Below are 17,877 nucleotides of genomic sequence, written 5' to 3' on the forward strand. Positions count from 1 at the left end.
CGGTTAGAATCATAAAATTTAAATATTCTAGCTATTTTTTCACAGCGCGGGTCTTTTAATTTTTTAGCTAATTACTAGCAAAGTCAACAACCCTGGAGTTGTATAATTTTCAAACTTCAATTCGCCCCATTTATGTGAGTCACCAGAAAGGTGTGAAACTAAACTAGGCAAGCGAACTTACTGAAAAGGTTTGAAACTAAAATATTAAAACAAAAAAAAAAAATTTACAACCAATTAAATTTAGTTTTACACTTGTAAGAGATTAATTTAGTTAGTTTGGTACAATTAACTAATTTACGCATAAGATAATATTCATTATTTGTTTGTTCTAGGCTCAACTACTTTAAATAATGAGTCTTTTTGTATTGAAAAGTGACCTGCAATCAGGATTTTTATAGGTCAGAATACCATTTTTAAATATCTTTCTTTATATCCTGATTAGTATCCCTATATTCAAACAAACCAACACATTTTCTCACCAGGATAAATTTATTTTGAGTGTTTGCTAACAGATGAATCTTATCATTGTAGTTAGGTTAGTATTGTTGTCATAAGGATTCAAATCCTGTAAAAACTGCAAGGCGAAATCACCTTTCTGAAAAGTCGATTATTTCTTCATGGACTTTATATACTTGGGACAATAGCACTTTTTGTTTTTCTTGAATTTCAAAACAGTTGAATGTTCGCTAAATGTATCCTCCTCTTCTTCAGATTTCTTTGATTCTTTGTATTGGTCAGGATTGGCTTTTTCGCTGCATTTCGATGCCATAAACTCGAAAAAGTCAATATTACGCACATGATAATGATAGTGATCTTTGAATTGAAAATAATTTGGATAGACTTTATGCTTCAACATGGCCATATATAGACTAAGACGCTGCTGTTCCAGAAAACGACGACGACTCTGCTCCAGATGATGACTACGCCAACTTCGTTTACTGATCTCCTGTTGAACCAGAAGCCGCAGACGTGGATATATATGAAATAGTACGGCCCTTAAAAGAAGAAAACAGATTAGGAGAAGTTATTGAATTAAAGAAGGATACAAGGACTCACTCATTAAAACGATATTTCAGTTTACGAAACTTGATCTTATCAAAGGGTTCTATAAATTTGTGTATACGCTCTACATTAGCCAATTGCTTGGGTACTTCTACATAGATTCTAAAATATAGAAAATTAAGTTTCACACTCTACCTAATGGATGAGAAAATTGTTTACTTTGTGCTTAAGACCATGGGAAAATTGACAACATTTGGGGTCTTTTTATAGAGTGGAAAACGTGGAAATTTCAACATATCCTTGTCATACCAGTCAAAATTATTTCTCAAACGATTATGCACCGTTTCAAGTTCTTCGACATCAATAAAATAATTGCCAGCACAAAAGTTATATTTACCCAAGGAGGGAATCGATTTCATTAATTCGAAACCTATTATAATGAGATTTTTCAATTGAGTAGTTACTTTTTTTTCGAGGAATGCTCATTACTTACCTTTCTTATGGCAATCAATGCCAGTGGCTTCTAGGAAATGCACTGTCTGCCATTTGGGACAAAAACAGTTAATAAAACTATTTAATTCCTCAACCCAATTGCGAAAAGCATTTGAAAGACTTTGAGAAAAGTTCAACTTCAATTCTATTGAGTCGCTGCATATGAAAAAAGAAGAAGTTTTAGCTAGTTGGTTAAAAGAGTTGGTTGGTTTTCTTACTTTACTAGAATCGTATTTGCATCGCAGCCAAATTTACGCAACACAGTATTGATTAAAGCACAATCCTTATTGATTTTTAACTTCATGTTATTACCATCAATTTGATAGACAGTCATCTCTGTGAGATTCTCGGATGTTTCCATTTTTATTCTACGACTTTGGGCACTGTGTTTTTTAGGTTTCACCCATTCATCGGCATCGGCTTCGGAGGAGAAAGGTTCGGGCTCTGGGCAGTTTAATAGAACTCCATCAATTGTTTTCTCTGCTACGGGTTCCTTATATATCCTTAATTGAAGATTATCGGGAATATTGACTGTTGTCTCAACCTTCAAATTGTTGTCACTAATGTGTGTAAATATGAATTGTATTCCGGCATAGATGTGATGTTGCATGTCATAATTATTCGGCATATACGTAATATAGGCTGCATCTCTATCTATATCTGCTTCGGTTTCAACATCTTCACTTACATATGGACTTACTTTTTGAAAACTATTCGAAGTTGTCACATTAAGGTTAAGTTTTTGGGCTTGTTCCACTTCCAAGCTGGTATTACTGCCTATTTTATTCGTTACATTTATATACATGATGCGCTGAAAAGAAACCAAATAACTCTTTAAAATAAGTTGTATTTGTGTTTTTTTTTTGGAGACCCACCGATGACGATGGGCTAGATTTTGTTTTAGCAGATACATGGGAACTACTCGAAGTGATTTCGTGGTCCATTTCATCAAACAAAACTCCCTTGTCCCAGCCTTCCTCAAGGCGTGTTTTAATGACAGAACCATCGCTATGATAGCATCTCATTTCACTTGCAGTCCATATCATTTTAAGGCCATCATCTCGCATGGCATAGCTCTCATTGGCACAATAATCATGCCACTCGGCATTTTGAAAGGGTTTGCCACACCAAATTTTGCCATCATCTTGCAGATGGACAACACTGCCCAGCGATGTGATAATTTTTAAATGTCTATAGGACAAACTGTAAATATCCTTCATGGAATTCAGAAACTTTAGCTCACAATCGATGCTCTTCAAGAGAGATTGAGCCTTTCGACTTTTAGATTCCCGTTCCCGTCTTGCTGCCGCTGCTGCTGCTGTCTTCGATGTGATACTCTGAGTTGAACGAGCTTCGATTCCAGTTAAGTCCGTGCCACCAGAATTTCGATCAGTTCGCCCTATGCGACGTTTTTTTGTCTTGACTTCCGTTGGGATAGGCTTGTAGCTGCTATAAGTACTATATGTGGAGCAGGCATTTACATTTTCGAGGCTATTTTCCTCGACCTCTTCATTATTATCGGCATCGAGATAATTATAGAGATAATAAACCTCACCATTATAGCGCATAATCAGTGTTAGATCCGCATTGCTATAGAAAACTATATTGCAACCATGTGGAGTACAAATGCGACGGGATTCATCCAATTCGCTCTCCGGTACGGACCATATGTGCTCCGTGTAAGTGTCATGACACTGGACACTCAGTCCATTGGGATAGTTTAGGACTGCTTTAGAACACTCTCCGCCATTGGCCAAGACACGCAAATGAATGCCATATGGGGTTTCTATGCGAACACTGTCCGATGTTCGTCCCACACTGTCAGGCGAGTCTTTGAAATGAACTGTCTGTTTGTTCAGCTGAAACGAGAGACATTTGTTCATCTGACGGAAATTCCATTTCTCCTCGTACAAGCTTATGCAGCCCTCGTGAAAGAAAAACTTTGAGGTCTTTGCTTTGATGGTCTGGCGTGTGTCATCTAGATTATAGCCCTTTAACATGGGATGATCAGGTCCCAGACCAATGTAGCTGTGTCGTTTTGTCTCTTCCTTGCCCACGCTACGAGTCGCAGAATCATTTACCACCAGGCTAACCTTCGATTGCTTTTGCTGTAGTCTTATTTCACTATCAGTCGTTTGGTTTTTACGATTCGGTTTACCCCTGGGCTGCTGTGGCTCTGGCTCCTTCTGGTCCTTTTGTTCCTTTTGCTCCTTTTGCAGTTGGGCCATCTTTTGGGCCTTCAGTGACTGGGGTCGTATAAAGACACTGGGATCTATGCTTATATTTTGGCCATCTTTGAGACGATATTGCATGGGCTCATGATCCACATTGCCGGCTATTGTTGCCACACTCATGAGATCAAGCGTCTCAGATCTCTCATCGAGGTTCTCTGCGAACATTTTGGGGGTGACCAACTCCTGCAAAAATTGCTCCATTTCGAAGAGCGTAAAGTCACGAAAGCAAAGCCGTGTGGGTATATAATGTTGCTTCTGATTCTCAATAACCTCATTCAAAGCTCTGCGAAACGTATATAGCTTCACCGATGGATAAATCTCCCTAACGGTAAAATCTTCATACTCATTAACTAGCTCAATAATACGTTGACTAACGGAATCGTCGGTTAAATAAAGTTTCGCATACTTGGGTAACTTACTGGGATCTATATCATTATTATATGGTTTATATGGCAAACTATCGATTATATAGCCTGTATTAAAGTAACGTCGCAATAGATTGTATTCCAAGCAAGCGTGATATATATTCTTCATAAAAGACTGATTCATATAGGAGACAATACTGGTGAGCAGGGTATTGGAATGTTCCACAAATAAACGTTCGTTCTTCACTAATTTGACAATGCTCTTGAATGCATTCGCATATACTTTAATCTTATCGAGAATTTTCACCTGTATTGCTGGCGATGGATTGGCTAGCAGTAAGACCTCCACTTCAGATAGTAATTCACGGGGATTACCGAAAGTACTCATCAGGGACTCCAAATACAAATAAACTGTGCCATCATCTGCACATGATGCTGGCATTTGGGCTTTTAGATAATGTCCCTGGATACTCAACGATTCGACCATATGAAAAGTATCTTGTATATTCTCAGATGGATCCATTCTCACATCGATCTCTTCGTAGGGTGCGACATAATAGTCCAAATATTGTTGACGCAATGTTTCCACATCATAGATATACCAACTCAATTGATCAAAGATCTCATTCGAGTATTTAGTGGCCAGGCACATGGACATTTGTGGTAATTGCTGTTGAAATATACCCACAGGTTTGGTCGCCGTTCTCTTGCGTAGAGAGTGTATATCATGTTGGATTTTCTCAATTGTCTCCTTTAAGGCCTTCTCCCGACGTGGTCGTGGCACTAGCAGGTCATAGGCACTCTCTTCTGGCAGAAAGTGTACAATGCCGCGTAATGGCTGATTATCTCTGAGTAGTTCTGTATAGAATTCATTGTCGAAATTTCCAACAATCATAATGATTAATTTTGACGATGCAGGATGGTCTTTAATATACTGCAAGCAAAGTGAAACCTCATAAATTAGATGAACCCATTTCCATCCCTTAACTATTTACCAATTTTCTAGCCAAAGGCTCTCCTTTGCCAACTTTATTATGCTCTTTGGCCGTCATGCTCATACATTCAATCTTTGCCATGGGCATTGCATCTGCATTTTCCTTTCCTAGCTGTCTCCTGGCTGTTTTGGACACTCGACCCCCAGTTATACTGCCTCCACCACGTTTGGTCTCTGTGCCACTAGTTTTGGTTTTTCTCTTAGTCATCTCACTAAGCCGATTCTTCAAATCGGCTGGAATATTCTTCAGCCAATACTGGTAGAGATTGAAATTATTCTCGGCTTCGATTTTTGCAGTCACTTGATCGTATTCTGCAAGGCATTCTTGAATACGTTGCTTTGTTATGGTAAAAGGATCCGTTGTCTTCAATTCCACTAGCATTCGAAAAAATATTTTCACATAGTAAACTTTGCGTAAAATGATTATTATGAGAAAACCTACCTAATTTCTTAGTCTTGGACAAGCGCAAAGTTTTCTCATTGTGGGCCTCGGCAGATTGTATTTCACTCGGCAAATCAATCACAAACAGGGATCGACGCATACCAAGTTTAATTCGATGTATGAACTCATTGCAGACTGCAGTTAGCCCACTATCATAGAAGTTGATGCAATATACGTGATACGAGGTGCCAATGGATTCTCGATGGGAGCGTCTAATACGGCGGGAGCTGCGGTCCGTCTTTTGAATGAAACTCATTTTAAGTTTTTTAGTTATGTAAGGACTTGAATATATATGTATACAAATGAAAAACAAAAACTACTTAAATGACATTAAATTCTTCTGGTAATAATATATACAGAGAAGTAAAGGCAAAGCAAAAGTCCTTTCGGAAAGATATCTATGGAATGAGTTGAGAGTTTACTCTTCCCCAAAGGCCCAAAATTTTGGCATAAGTATAACTCTCATAAGAATAACTTGCAAATTCTTCAAAAACTAAATTAAGAATTCATTGGGTCTAGAAAGTGCAAATAGGTCAAAATATTCATCTTCAGATCTTTATACTTATTTTGATTGTAGAGCTAAAGCCCTCAGCTCATCATTGGTCAGCTAGGGTCGGATTTTTTACAAACCTCTTAAGTACTTATATGTATTAAAATATACATAGAATAAAACATTTCCATATGTGCAGTTCAAGAGGTAAAATATCCATCTTTGGGAAAGAAATTACTCTGTTTTTATTTCTTAAAGATTAGCCATTAAGATATGTCCATGCTTGTAAAGGAAATATAGAGTGCAATATGAACGTATACATTTTTTAAACTGTTTTTTGGGAGTTAAGTATAATACATCTAATTTTGATGCCAAAACGACAAGGAAAAGGAAGATGGCTAATGAAGATATTAGAATGATGCCTGATAAATGCTGGAACTTGAAGAGGGAATCGCTACAATCTACGTACACATAGATAGATCATCAATCCATTCATTTTAAGACTCTTGAATTAAACATTTTACGAAAAACAAAAAGGGCAGTTTAATTTTGACACTGCTTGTTATTTTGTTAAGCGAAAATACTATCTTATATCCCGATCTGTGTTCAAGTTCAGTTTTGCTCAGCTCTTGGATTTGATTTACAATGTTTCAGAATAGTTTTTGCAACCAGGTAAAATTTCAAATTCATATCTTTTTAAAAAAGATAAACAATACAAATACAAATACTAAAGAGAAGAACTGAGAGAGATATGAAATTAAGCGTAGATAAAGTTTGTTTAAAAAAAAGTCCAAGATCATTTCCTCTAAACACATAAAAGGTCGAAAACAAATTTTCAAATACGTTTTATAAAATTTTTTTGCTTTCACATTTTAAATATATATTTTAAGACAAGACAGTAATTCACTTCTAAGAAATCTCCTATATATTTAAAATCCATATATGTATTGAAAAGTTGAAAGCTTTCGAATTATCTATGTACATTGAAATGATATATCTAATCTGATAAATGAAACCAATTCAAAAAGAAGTTTAATTTCCGAATTTACAATTTATAGTAAGTCCATCCATTTATTAAAATACTAAATCTTAATGATAACATGAATATTACAAAGTAAATGGCCGTTGTGTGGTTTTTTGTTGTTGTCAGTATATACAAATGAAAATTTAAATACTAATTCTACTTAAATCACTGTACACATAGGAATAAGTGGAGATTCATTTAAATCAAATAGTTTAAGAAACAAAAATTAAATTACAAACTTAAAGCCTCTTGAAAGAAACGAAAAATAAATAAAAACTGCATGATAAATAATTAAGATAATAAATTATAAACCAAAAGAAAATAAAATTCGATTTCAAATGCAGTCACTGGCAATTAAGAAAATTTTGCAAAATACTCTAAAAACTAAACTTATGTATGGCAGTGTAAAATTAAGTGTACAAAATTTGATTATTATAAAATTCGATCACAATACATTTTGGAAAAAGTTTTGGTGTGTGGCGCATCATAGTCGGAACATTCTTAACGTTTTCTCAATTCTCAGTTATCCTCACTGGAGATGAGACACTCGCTGAGCAAAACATTATGCAGATCATCCATATCGATCCAATCTCGTCTCTCGTTGCGTATGGAAACATTGCGTATGCAACCTTTGAAATTCTCACGGGTAAGCAATGAACCACTGGGTGCTATGTCTATGTGGAAGAGATGAGATGTAAGAGATTAATGATTCCAGCTATTGTTGTATGGACAACTCACCTGATATGCCACCAATGAAAAGAGGTGAACGAGTTTGCACTTTGCCTGCACTACGCAGATTACCCGCACTTATGGTGGCTGGCAATTGGTCAATACGTAGCACTAACTGTTCGCCATCATAGAGAGCTGATACATTGTGCCATTTGTTGTTGCACAGGGCATATTTCTCAGGCAAACTCGACTCCACACGCAAAGGTATTCCATCGCCAATATCGTATGAGAAAACAATCTATATAAAGCGATTTAAAAATTAGTTTCTTGACAAGTCATGGCCAACATAGTTACTTACATTTCCATTATTGAGCTCTAGAGATAAAGCTGGAAAGCCATTGGGCTCTGAAACACTTAATAGAATGCCAGCCAGTTCCGATGTGCGAAACTCCATATCTAAATCCAAGTATTTGCCCACATGAAAGTTTTTCTCTACAAAAAATATAGTAAAGTTAGTTTTGAATGGAAAACCTCCACGTGATTACTTACTAAATATGGCATATGCATCGCCTGGGAAATAACTGCCACGTTCGACGGTGGGAAAACATTGTCCCACATTTGAATGTTTGCCAGGACGTGCCAAATCCTGGGTTATATTATTAATGCTCACACGTCGTATACAACCCTTGAAGGCCTCCAAACGGGCGACTAGTTCAGCGGGCACTTTGACAGGTGCCTGGGGCAGGCCACCGACAAACATTAGCTGGGCGGCTCCAATTTTCTTGGGCACCTTCATTTGGGCCGATGTCTTCTGATCCGTGCGTCCAATCTCCACAGACATAGTGACCTTGCGTTCATGGCAATTGATTGTCACATGATGCCATTCACCGTCATTTAGCTTGGCCGTCAATTGCAGCTCCTCACGACGACGTCCCCGCACTATGAGCACCAATTGGCCATCTTTCAGCAACAGAGCCACATAGTGTTTGGGCTTCTCTTTGCTGCCAGGTGACAAATATAGCATACCATTCGGATAGAAAGATCGAAAATCGAATGTGAAATGGAAGTTTCGTTGCCAGAAATGTCGTTCGGGGAGTTTTAACTGGGAGTAGCTATACAAATCATCGCCAAATTTGAAGGCATTCGGTTCATATGAATAGCTGCCAATCTGCAAGAGAATTGTTTGTGAATCAATTTCGGTTTTAACTTGGCTCATGGTTATAAATGTTACTTAACTCACCCACGACGACTTTGTGTTAGTTCTGAGCTTTTATTTTGGTTTATTTTTTTTTGCGAGTAAAATAAATTCGTTTGCATTGGTTAAAATGATATTTTTTATTATTATTATTGATGAATAACAATTGAAAGTGTGAAAAAAATAATTGAGTTAATTATATTATGTATGATACATTTATGAAAGCAAAAACGTACACAAAGCGTTGGATGAAGATGAGTGATAAGATGAACAAAAAGCAAATGACTTTTTGATCAGTTGATCGACTTGTTTTTTTTAAAATCTTATGACTAGGTATAAAAAAATGATTGATGTTTAAAATATGTATATATTTACAGGATACGTAAGGCATGTTTATATATCTAATTGAAAAGTGTAGAAAATGTGTGATTAAATGTATGTATGTATGTGTAATGTATATGTATAATTCAGTAACCAACTTATAGACTAGGTTTATATGGCGGCTTAAAGATAAATTATGATTCCCCATCATCGTGATAAAGTTTTATTCTTGGTTAAATATTGAGGTTATGTATTTTTTATTTTATTTTTTGGGGTTTCTTTGTTTTGATGATTGATTGTTTGACTGATTTGATTAATCCACATGTAGAGACCACATAGAGAGTAGCTTAGGTTAGGCGAAATTAGTATACAAAAGAGCTTTCATATTCAGCGCAGCGCTTGAAGCTTTTTATTCTTGTAAATTGCTTAGCAACTAAAATCCTATAAGAACAAAGAAAAACATTTTCATTTTTTTTTTCGGTTTCGTAATAAGTTAAGCAGGACAAATTGGCTATTTACATGCAATCGATTTGCATAGCACTAGAGAAAAGTGAAAATCAAATGGGAACTGCTTTGACCTTCCAAGGAAAGTAGAGATCGACAGCATTAACGATCCACTTCAATAATCGATTAATAATTAGCGAATGGTATATATTTGTTTAATAACCTTAAAACTATATTCGATATAGATATTCCTTCAATCATTTCTTATTAAGTTTAAAGTTTAAATTGAGACAGTGATAATGCCAATCGATTTATATAAATTATAAAAAAAAAAACGTTATCGATTACGCCGATATTTCTTTGATGTATCTCTGATACGTCGTATACCTATTGCTCTATTCATCAAATTCGTTGAAGGATATCTTTCTTGTTTTAACAATATTTGAGTATTTGCTACTAATGCAGTTTGAGTATGTACATATATGTAATTTCATCCGATTTTTAAAAGCAGAATAAACGATATTTATATTTGGAAAATTTAAAGTTTATATTTCATATAACATGAAAATAAGTTAGGATGCTTTTATTTCAGATGTCTGAAGTCACAATTAATTTGAACTTAATTTTAAAAAAATTAAAGAATATTCGAAATTTCTAACATTGCTCGATAAGTTTTAGAAAATTTTCGAAAAGAAACATTTCATGAAATTCGATAAAAGTTTGAAACATTTATAATATGTTTCTAAATTGAGCAAACCTCGTTTTGATTTCTAATTTTCTCCAAGTGTATGCAAATCGATTTCCCTTTTCGATAACATTCTTCTCTTTTCAACCACACCAATCCAAAATCCACCAAAAACGAAGAGCATAATATGATCTTTTCAATAACTTACCCGCTTACATCCTTCGGGTGAGGCTGTGAAGCTCTTGCCAATCATTGGCTCTGTCTTAAGAAGAACATCATAAAGGCCACTCTTAAGGTTTCCCATCACTGGTCCGTTACGTCCTATCTGAACATTGGCAAAAGTTATGGCATCATTAAAGTTTACTGTGCGATTATTAAAGACAACATCGCGTATGGCTCCTTCGAGTTTTACAAAAGTCGGAGCCAGTGGGTTATAGCTCTCATATGGTGGTGCACCGCCAATGTAAAGACCGCCAGCCTCTCGGGGTAAGCTTATAACTGTTGGTGTGCCACTCAAACTCTTTGTATCCTGCAGTTCATCGTCTATCATTAGTTCTAATTTCCGTCCAGTTTTAATCAGCTGTATAACATGCAATTCTCCATCATTTAATTGACTGCCATTCGAGTACATTTTGAGGAAACTGCGTCCGGAATTGATCCAAATTTGCAATTGTCCATCAATCAGGCTCATGGAATAGTTGCCCTTGATGTCCTTGGAATCGTAGTCGTCAAGAACTTCAGGTGGATAAGCAGACAAGAGTAATAGGCAATCGGGTTGTAAAGTGCGGAAGACTAAGCCAGTGTTGGCTCGTTTTCGGAGGGATTGCGAGGGCAACTCTAAATAACCATTGCCTGAGAAGCCAGCCCTAAGTGGAAAATAAAGGATGTTTAACTCTCTTTATTCAGTGTTTGGGATATACTTACTTTGTAATCATTTCCTTGCACGAGGATTCTACACCAAAGTAAATGGAGCTCTCAAGTGGGTCATAAGTTTCACCATTAACTTGGACATCCTTCATGCAACCGAGGAAGGGATTATCTGCTCCAGGAGCTTTAGTTGTGCCTGACGTGAAGCCTGTAAGTTCATTAAAGAATGAAGCGACAGATTTTTAAATCTGTTTTTTTTAGAGACTATTGAAACACTCACCTGGTGGCACTCCACCCAAGTAATACACTGCCTTTGATAGATCCGGCAACATATGACCATTAATGGGCAAAGTGGGTGCCCCCGATATGGGTCGATCGTTATTCACACGCAAAATGCCATTCTCTGTGCTTCGTTTGGCCGAGAACTCTCTGGCCGCTTCGATCTTTATCCATTGTCCTACATTATACTTTTTGGTGGTATTTATCTCCAACTTGGATTCATCGCCATAGTCAATGCGGAACATAATGCGGCCTCGACTTAAGGTTACCGACACCGAGCGGTTCTAAGAAAGAAAGATAACTTTAATTTCATCTACGATAATTTACAATAAAAACTTACATTTTTGTCATCAACCGCTAAGAAGAGTAAAGCATTCTCATCGAGTGTACGGAAAGTCATCTGCAAGGAGAACACATTCTTGCGATATGGACGTGGACGCATCTTTTGAAGCTGGGCATAGCCCAGGCCATTAAAATGACGTGCCTCAGATGAAGCTGTTGATTCTCTGGCTCCAATCATGGCACCGCCACACCGTCCTTCAGTGCCAACAAAATTCCACAAACCCAATGGCTTGTTATCTACCACCACCTGATGAACGACGACATTGAGACCCTTGGTCATCTGTTGTAGATCCTTCGATGAACCAAAGCCACCCAGAGAGATTCGTTCAGTGCGCGACTGATAGAAACGTGTGTGCTCTGCGTCTGTTGACCCAGTGGTAATCACTGGATTCTCTGGAGTTAATTCACCAAAATTATTCATTCTTCGCACTAGCAGTGAGCCAAGATTAAGAGTTCTATTCGCCTCCACATGATACCAGGCATCATCGAATTTGGGATCCCTTGTCTGTACCACTAAAGGATGTGTTATTGTCTCTGTTGTGCCACCCAAATTCCAAACAAGACGCACTCGTCTTTTGTAGAGCTCTAGGGTAATATGACGTCCCTCGGTGCCTGCCACATGGATCAATGGAGAGCTCTCTATGTGATTGGAGAGGGCAAAGCTGAGATGTAAAGTATTGGAAGTGGTTAGTCCATACGAAGCTGGCAGATATAAACGACTGCATTTCGGTCCCACTGATTCCAGAGAGACATCAATCTATAGAAGGTAAGAAGAAGCTGAAATACTATTCTCAAGTTATATTTATTTTGATTTGGAAACTTACCGCCTCTGCCGCATGTCTTGCCTTTGCTATCAAGTCTCTCAATTGTTGCAATTGCGTGGCCATGGAGTTATTCCAAACCTCAAAGACATCTTGCTCTCTGGCTGCCTGTTGTTCAATATAGCTAAGGGAAACATTGGCCAGACGCAGATTAGTTTTGGTTAGGGAAATATTCTCTTCGGCCATGCCTAGTTTGATTTCCCAATCGGGTTCTAGCATGGCAAATGATTTCCTCATATGGTGTAAAGAATGCTGCAGTTCCTTGACCTTACGCAACTCTGCACGCATCTGTTCACCGGTTCGGTGGGCCGAGTCTAGACTCTCTTTGGCATGGCGATGCGCAGTGGCCGCATTGGTCAGAGTTTGAAGTTGACTGGAAATATTATTGTTCCGTTGTCCTGTCTCAATGATGGTGGTCTTAATGCCCTCAACTTGTTGTCCCTGTCGCTGAACCTTTTGCTTAAGGACATTCGACTTGTGCATTTGCTTGATGGCCTCCTGTTGCAATTGCTGTGAACGATGTAGAGAATGTCTGGCTCGATCGATCATGGAATTGCCATCTGTGGGATAAAGTGTACGCTGAGCCTCATGGACACGCTCTTTGGCCTGAAAAGAGGCTAAACGTGCATCATTGATGGCCTTCGAGATGTTCGTGTGAGCTGAGCTCGCCAACATGGCGATGCGTGCTGCATTTCTTGTTGGCTGAAATTGTCGGGCATATTCATTGGAGCGCTCTAGCAAATGATCGGCATGTTTCTCCGCTTTGGGGAGCCAATGGCGGCGCACTTCGCGCTGTTGTTCAGCCTGATGGACAAGCGTGGAGTTCAGAAGTGCCGTTGAGCCATCCAATTGATTAAGATCTTGATTGAGCTGCTTGTGAAGTTGATAAATAGTCTGCACGGCAGTTTCACCCTGTTCGGCAAAAGTCTGATTCAAATGCTGATCTATGCTCTGGCCCAAATCTCGAAGCTCTTCATGAGATTCTCTGACATGAACACTTAAATTCTTGATATGTTCCAGTATGTCCTCGGCTTCATTTTCCACCTCCTGGGTGCGATCAATTTGGATTCTCATATCGGAGACACGATAATTGGTCTGATTAAGATCTCGCCAGAGCATCTCTAGACGTCCTTGCTCATCGAAGGCAGCATCTGAGGCATTGCCAGTGGCATAGAAATGCATCCAGGCACAATTGCTGGTATTACGTATATTCCAAACTTGATGGTCGTGCATTTGAACGGCCTCTAGATAAAAGCGAGCTTGCTTCAAAGCAGTTGGCAAACTCAAATGTTGCTCACCCTGGCCATAGTTCTTTAGATCGTGTAGTGTATGGAAAATCCCAGAACGTATTTGGCTTACACTTTGTTGCTGAACCCGAGAATCGGAGAGCATTGAGCCCAAAGCATGTTGACGTTTACCTATGGTGGTCAAAGCTTTGCGAGACTGAAATTTAGCATTTTCTGCATGAGCATCGAGTTTCGAGATTCCTGCCGTGTCGTAGCTTAAAATAAGCTGCTTAGCTTGTGTGAAATCCTGATGACGTCCTTGCCAATTGTCATAGGCTACTTCATATTCGGTGAGTTTCATATATGGAGCTGGTATGCCAGTTAGATCCATATTGTGAAGACCACGACGTAGTTTATGCCCTATAAGCTCCACATAATCCATTAGCAAGAGCGTACAATTGTCGCAAACTGTTAAAGAAGAATTGAGAATGTTTTCAAGTCCCTGCTAAATAATGGAATATCTTTCCTTACCTCTACAGCCGGTCTCTACGAGATGATGTCGCTCGGCCAGACATTTGTTGCACTTTAAGCCGGTGACACCTTCACGGCAATAACACTGTCCGGTCTCTGCATCGCAACCCTCCGCACGAATGCCATCGGAATTACATTGACAGGCCTGGCAGGAGCTATTCGGATACATCATGGGATTGCCAAAGTAACGCACTTGACAACGTTCGCATAATCGTCCCGTATAACCTGGCTTACATACACAACTCACTTCCCCTTCCCATACATTACAGCCACGCGCGAAATTTCTATTGGTTTCTGGACAAGGACACGGTTGACAACCATGCGGGGAATTCGGATCACCATAGAAGCCATCAGCACAATGCTGACAATGACTTCCTCCGCTGTTTTGGCGGCAGTGCTGCAAAAGGTAAATGTAAATATTGTACTTCTTAGTTTCAAAGGTTTCCTCCTTTACTTACCAAACAAACGCCAGTTTCACGATCACAATCACTGCTCCGACCATTGCAATGGCAAGGAGCTGCACGTCCAATGAGATCTTCAATGAAAACACTATCCACATCACTAGAATTGCGCCAACGATAGAAAGAGCGTCCCGGATCCTGACAGGATAGACCATCAAAACGTTTGGGACACTTGCAACGTTCCACACCCTTGGCAATTAGATTGGTAGAGCCCTGAACATAGATGGCCGCATCCATGTGGACATTCTGCAGTCTGCAAATAATAAACGGATTAACATACATGGACTCCTCCATAGATTTCTCTTTTTAAAACTTACACAACTTGATCGAATTCGGCAAAGGCAAACGCACGCAGAAAAATATGTTTTACATTCTGAAGAGCTGCCATTAAGGTACTTCTGTCCACGGCCTGATTATTGTGATGATATTTCCAATAGGATTCATGCAATGGCACACGATGGGTGACATTAAGAGAATATTCAAATGCCTCATACTCGTAGAAATCCAAAACTAACTTGGAGTGGGAGTGAAACTGAACCAAAGGATATTGTGATAGAATCTTTCTCTCCAGCGGTGTATGAGCGCCCTCTGTGAGTAGGGTAAAGTATAGATAGCCACCATAGCTACTTGTGCGATCTCCATAGAATTGTGGTGGCAATTGAAAATACAAGGGTTGATAGAATTGTCCATAAGCTCCAATTGATACATTGCCAGTGGATTTGGGAACCAAATTCAAGTCATTCATGCGTTGAATCTCGGCATCCTGGCGATGGTAAATGCTACCCTCCATTTGAACCACAACAATGTACTCATAATCACCGCCAGCCGCATGCTGGGCATGCAATTGATGGACACTCAGATTCCTTGCTTCCGCCATGCGTATATGACCCCAAGATAGATCACTTTGCTCACAGTCTCCCGAACGACCAAAGCAGAAGCAGCGAGTACAACCCTCTGGATTGAGGGCAGACAAGCCAAAGGTGCTCTGCATGCAAGTGTCACACTTGAGACCCACAACCAAACTTTTGCAAGGACACTGGCCATTCGAATCGCAAGCTATTAGGCCATCTGAACGCATAAATGAACCATCAGCATCGCAACCACAACGTCGACACTCTGGATAACCAAAGTAGCCCACAGCACAGGAGTCACAACTTCTGCCAGCATATCCCTCACGGCACTCACACTGACCATCTGCAGGCGAGCAGAATTGCCCAATGGAGCCAATGTGATCGCATTCACACTCGCGACAACCCAAACGCGATTGCCAGCCCCATGTTCCAGGCACACACTGGCCACAGCCCAGTCCGCGAGTGAATTTCGGACAAATGCAGCGACCATTATGCGGATCACAAACTTGGCCTTCTGCCGTGCAGGCCGCACAGCGATGACAACCCTCCGTGCCAAAGCCATAGAAACCTTCGGTGCATTCATTACAATGCTGGCCTCCTACACCAATCTTGCAATCGCATTGTCCTGTCCAGGGGTTGCACTCGTGTCCTCGTGAGCCGTGAGCATCGCATTGACAATCCAGACAACCAACACCTTGTGTAAGATTCCAATGACCCGATTTGCATTTATCACATCTTCTCCCAGTGACATTCTCGAAGCAGGCGCATTGACCACTGCGTTTATCACAGGTCGATGATAACGAGCCAACGGGACTGCAATGACAATCTGTAAGAAAAAAGAAATAATTTCACATTATTGATGGCAAAATGGAAAGGGATTCATTTCCCCACTAACTAACTAACTTTCAGCCCCTTCTTCATCATCACTCAAGGACAAATTAATCAAATGTTGGCTTTCTTTTCTACGGTTACTGGGCCACATATTGAATGCATGTGCATATGAGCAGCGGGTAGCCGGTCACCTCTAGGTAAATTGCTCTGCTCCAACTTCATTCAGGCAGTTGTTGTGGGTTGGTTTCTCTAGCGTAGGCAGCCATCTCGCCCACATTTGCATAGAGTTTCCTATTCGGGCGACAAACGACAAATGCGACGACGCGACGGACCATACACAGAGTCAAAACTGTGGGAGGAGCAGGAGGAGGAGGAGGAGGTAGGCAACAAGCCAGACAAGTCTGCCTGCCTAGTCAAAAGTACATACACATTCAGACACACATATGTGACTGACGAGACGGCGACGGTGAAGGCATATACCAAAAATAAATTCATTCATAAATCCGGTAAAACCAACGCAAAAATTTTCAAATTGATTGCGCGATCTCCAACAACTGAATCGTAAAATATAAGCTAAGAAATTAGCACGAGACATGAAGAAATTGTGTTGCTCTTTAAAAAAACAAAATATAAAAATCTTAACAAACAAGCCAATTATATATTGCATTGCATTTTAATGCAATCGGGCGATCCAAGATTTAATTGAAAACCAAAATTTATATACTTTTTCAATAAGTCTTAAAGTATACCAAACAGCAACAGATTTGTTATGCCCAATTAGTTCCAGGAAAATATTCAAAACCAAAATAAAAACCTTTGTTTTCAGTATTCTTTAATGAAATAAAAGAATCTTTTAAGGACAAAGATCCCTTCGTTCATACTAAGAACTTTCGAAATCGAAGTCTTTTTTCATTGACATTATGTTAAAAATTAATTGTGTTTTTTTGTATAAACATTTTTTAGAGTTAAGATCTTGATTTTAAGTATTTGCAAAGCATTTTGTTTTTTTTTTTAATTTTCATTAATGAAATTTTAAACTCAAACCCATTAGTAAATGTTTAAAATTAAGTCAGTCTTTTAGCCCTTGCTTAGTTTTTCTCATAATTCTAACATACAAAATATGATTTATACATAAGTAAAGCGCTTTTGAAATACATTTTGCAACAATTTGAGAATTAAAAATTGCTGTTTAAACTCCAAACCAAACGCAATGCTTTGATAGGTTTTAAATATTTTTTAATATTTTCTTATTTAAATAAATTTAATTTCACTTTATGATAAAATTTTCTAAATTGTTATTGAAGACATAAA

The 17,877-nt window shown here is 38.7% G+C and overlaps 2 protein-coding genes across 3 annotated transcripts in view; both read right to left on the reverse strand.

The window, feature by feature from the left end:
• Positions 1 to 476: 476 nt before the first annotated feature.
• Positions 477 to 5,828, reverse strand: LOC6642712. Its single transcript, XM_023175827.2, has 8 exons — positions 5,530 to 5,828; positions 5,089 to 5,462; positions 2,370 to 5,027; positions 1,713 to 2,305; positions 1,496 to 1,650; positions 1,222 to 1,432; positions 1,057 to 1,164; positions 477 to 995 (listed from the first exon to the last, which is right to left on the reverse strand). The coding sequence occupies exons 1-8, from the start codon at positions 5,783 to 5,785 to the stop codon at positions 608 to 610; spliced, it is 4,743 nt and encodes a 1,580-aa protein (XP_023031595.1). The 5' UTR covers positions 5,786 to 5,828; the 3' UTR covers positions 477 to 607.
• A 1,526-nt stretch (positions 5,829 to 7,354) lies between these two features.
• Positions 7,355 to 17,877, reverse strand: part of LOC6642713 (laminin subunit alpha-1) — a 94,007-nt gene continuing 83,484 nt past the window's right edge. The window contains exons 5-16 of one of the 2 annotated variants that reach the window (XM_047010494.1): positions 15,202 to 16,561; positions 14,882 to 15,137; positions 14,424 to 14,820; positions 12,670 to 14,360; positions 11,844 to 12,602; positions 11,505 to 11,787; positions 11,282 to 11,432; positions 10,566 to 11,223; positions 8,262 to 8,880; positions 8,071 to 8,204; positions 7,782 to 8,010; positions 7,355 to 7,717 (exon numbers count right to left, since the gene is read on the reverse strand). In XM_047010494.1, the coding sequence (XP_046866450.1) occupies positions 7,563 to 7,717; positions 7,782 to 8,010; positions 8,071 to 8,204; positions 8,262 to 8,880; positions 10,566 to 11,223; positions 11,282 to 11,432; positions 11,505 to 11,787; positions 11,844 to 12,602; positions 12,670 to 14,360; positions 14,424 to 14,820; positions 14,882 to 15,137; positions 15,202 to 16,561 (6,692 nt within the window). In that variant the 3' untranslated portion in view covers positions 7,355 to 7,562. Of the gene's footprint in view, positions 7,718 to 7,781; positions 8,011 to 8,070; positions 8,205 to 8,261; positions 8,881 to 9,258; positions 9,670 to 10,565; positions 11,224 to 11,281; positions 11,433 to 11,504; positions 11,788 to 11,843; positions 12,603 to 12,669; positions 14,361 to 14,423; positions 14,821 to 14,881; positions 15,138 to 15,201; positions 16,562 to 17,877 lie in introns of those variants that run through there. The other variant, XM_047010495.1, reaches the window with a different exon arrangement.

Source organism: Drosophila willistoni (genome assembly GCF_018902025.1).
Source record: "Drosophila willistoni isolate 14030-0811.24 chromosome 2R unlocalized genomic scaffold, UCI_dwil_1.1 Seg167, whole genome shotgun sequence".
NCBI classification, from domain to species: domain Eukaryota; kingdom Metazoa; phylum Arthropoda; class Insecta; order Diptera; family Drosophilidae; genus Drosophila; species Drosophila willistoni.

Bases quoted from the DNA above. Each gene is read 5' to 3' on its own strand.
- LOC6642712 (XM_023175827.2), bottom strand. From the start codon at position 5,785: ATGAGTTTCATTCAAAAGACGGACCGCAGCTCCCGCCGTATTAGACGC. The intron at 5,463-5,529 runs GTAGGTTTTCTC...TTCGAATGCTAG, and splicing joins GTCCAAGACTAAGAAATTAG to TGGAATTGAAGACAACGGAT. The intron at 1,651-1,712 runs GTAAGAAAACCA...TTTCATATGCAG, and splicing joins GCAAATACGATTCTAGTAAA to CGACTCAATAGAATTGAAGT.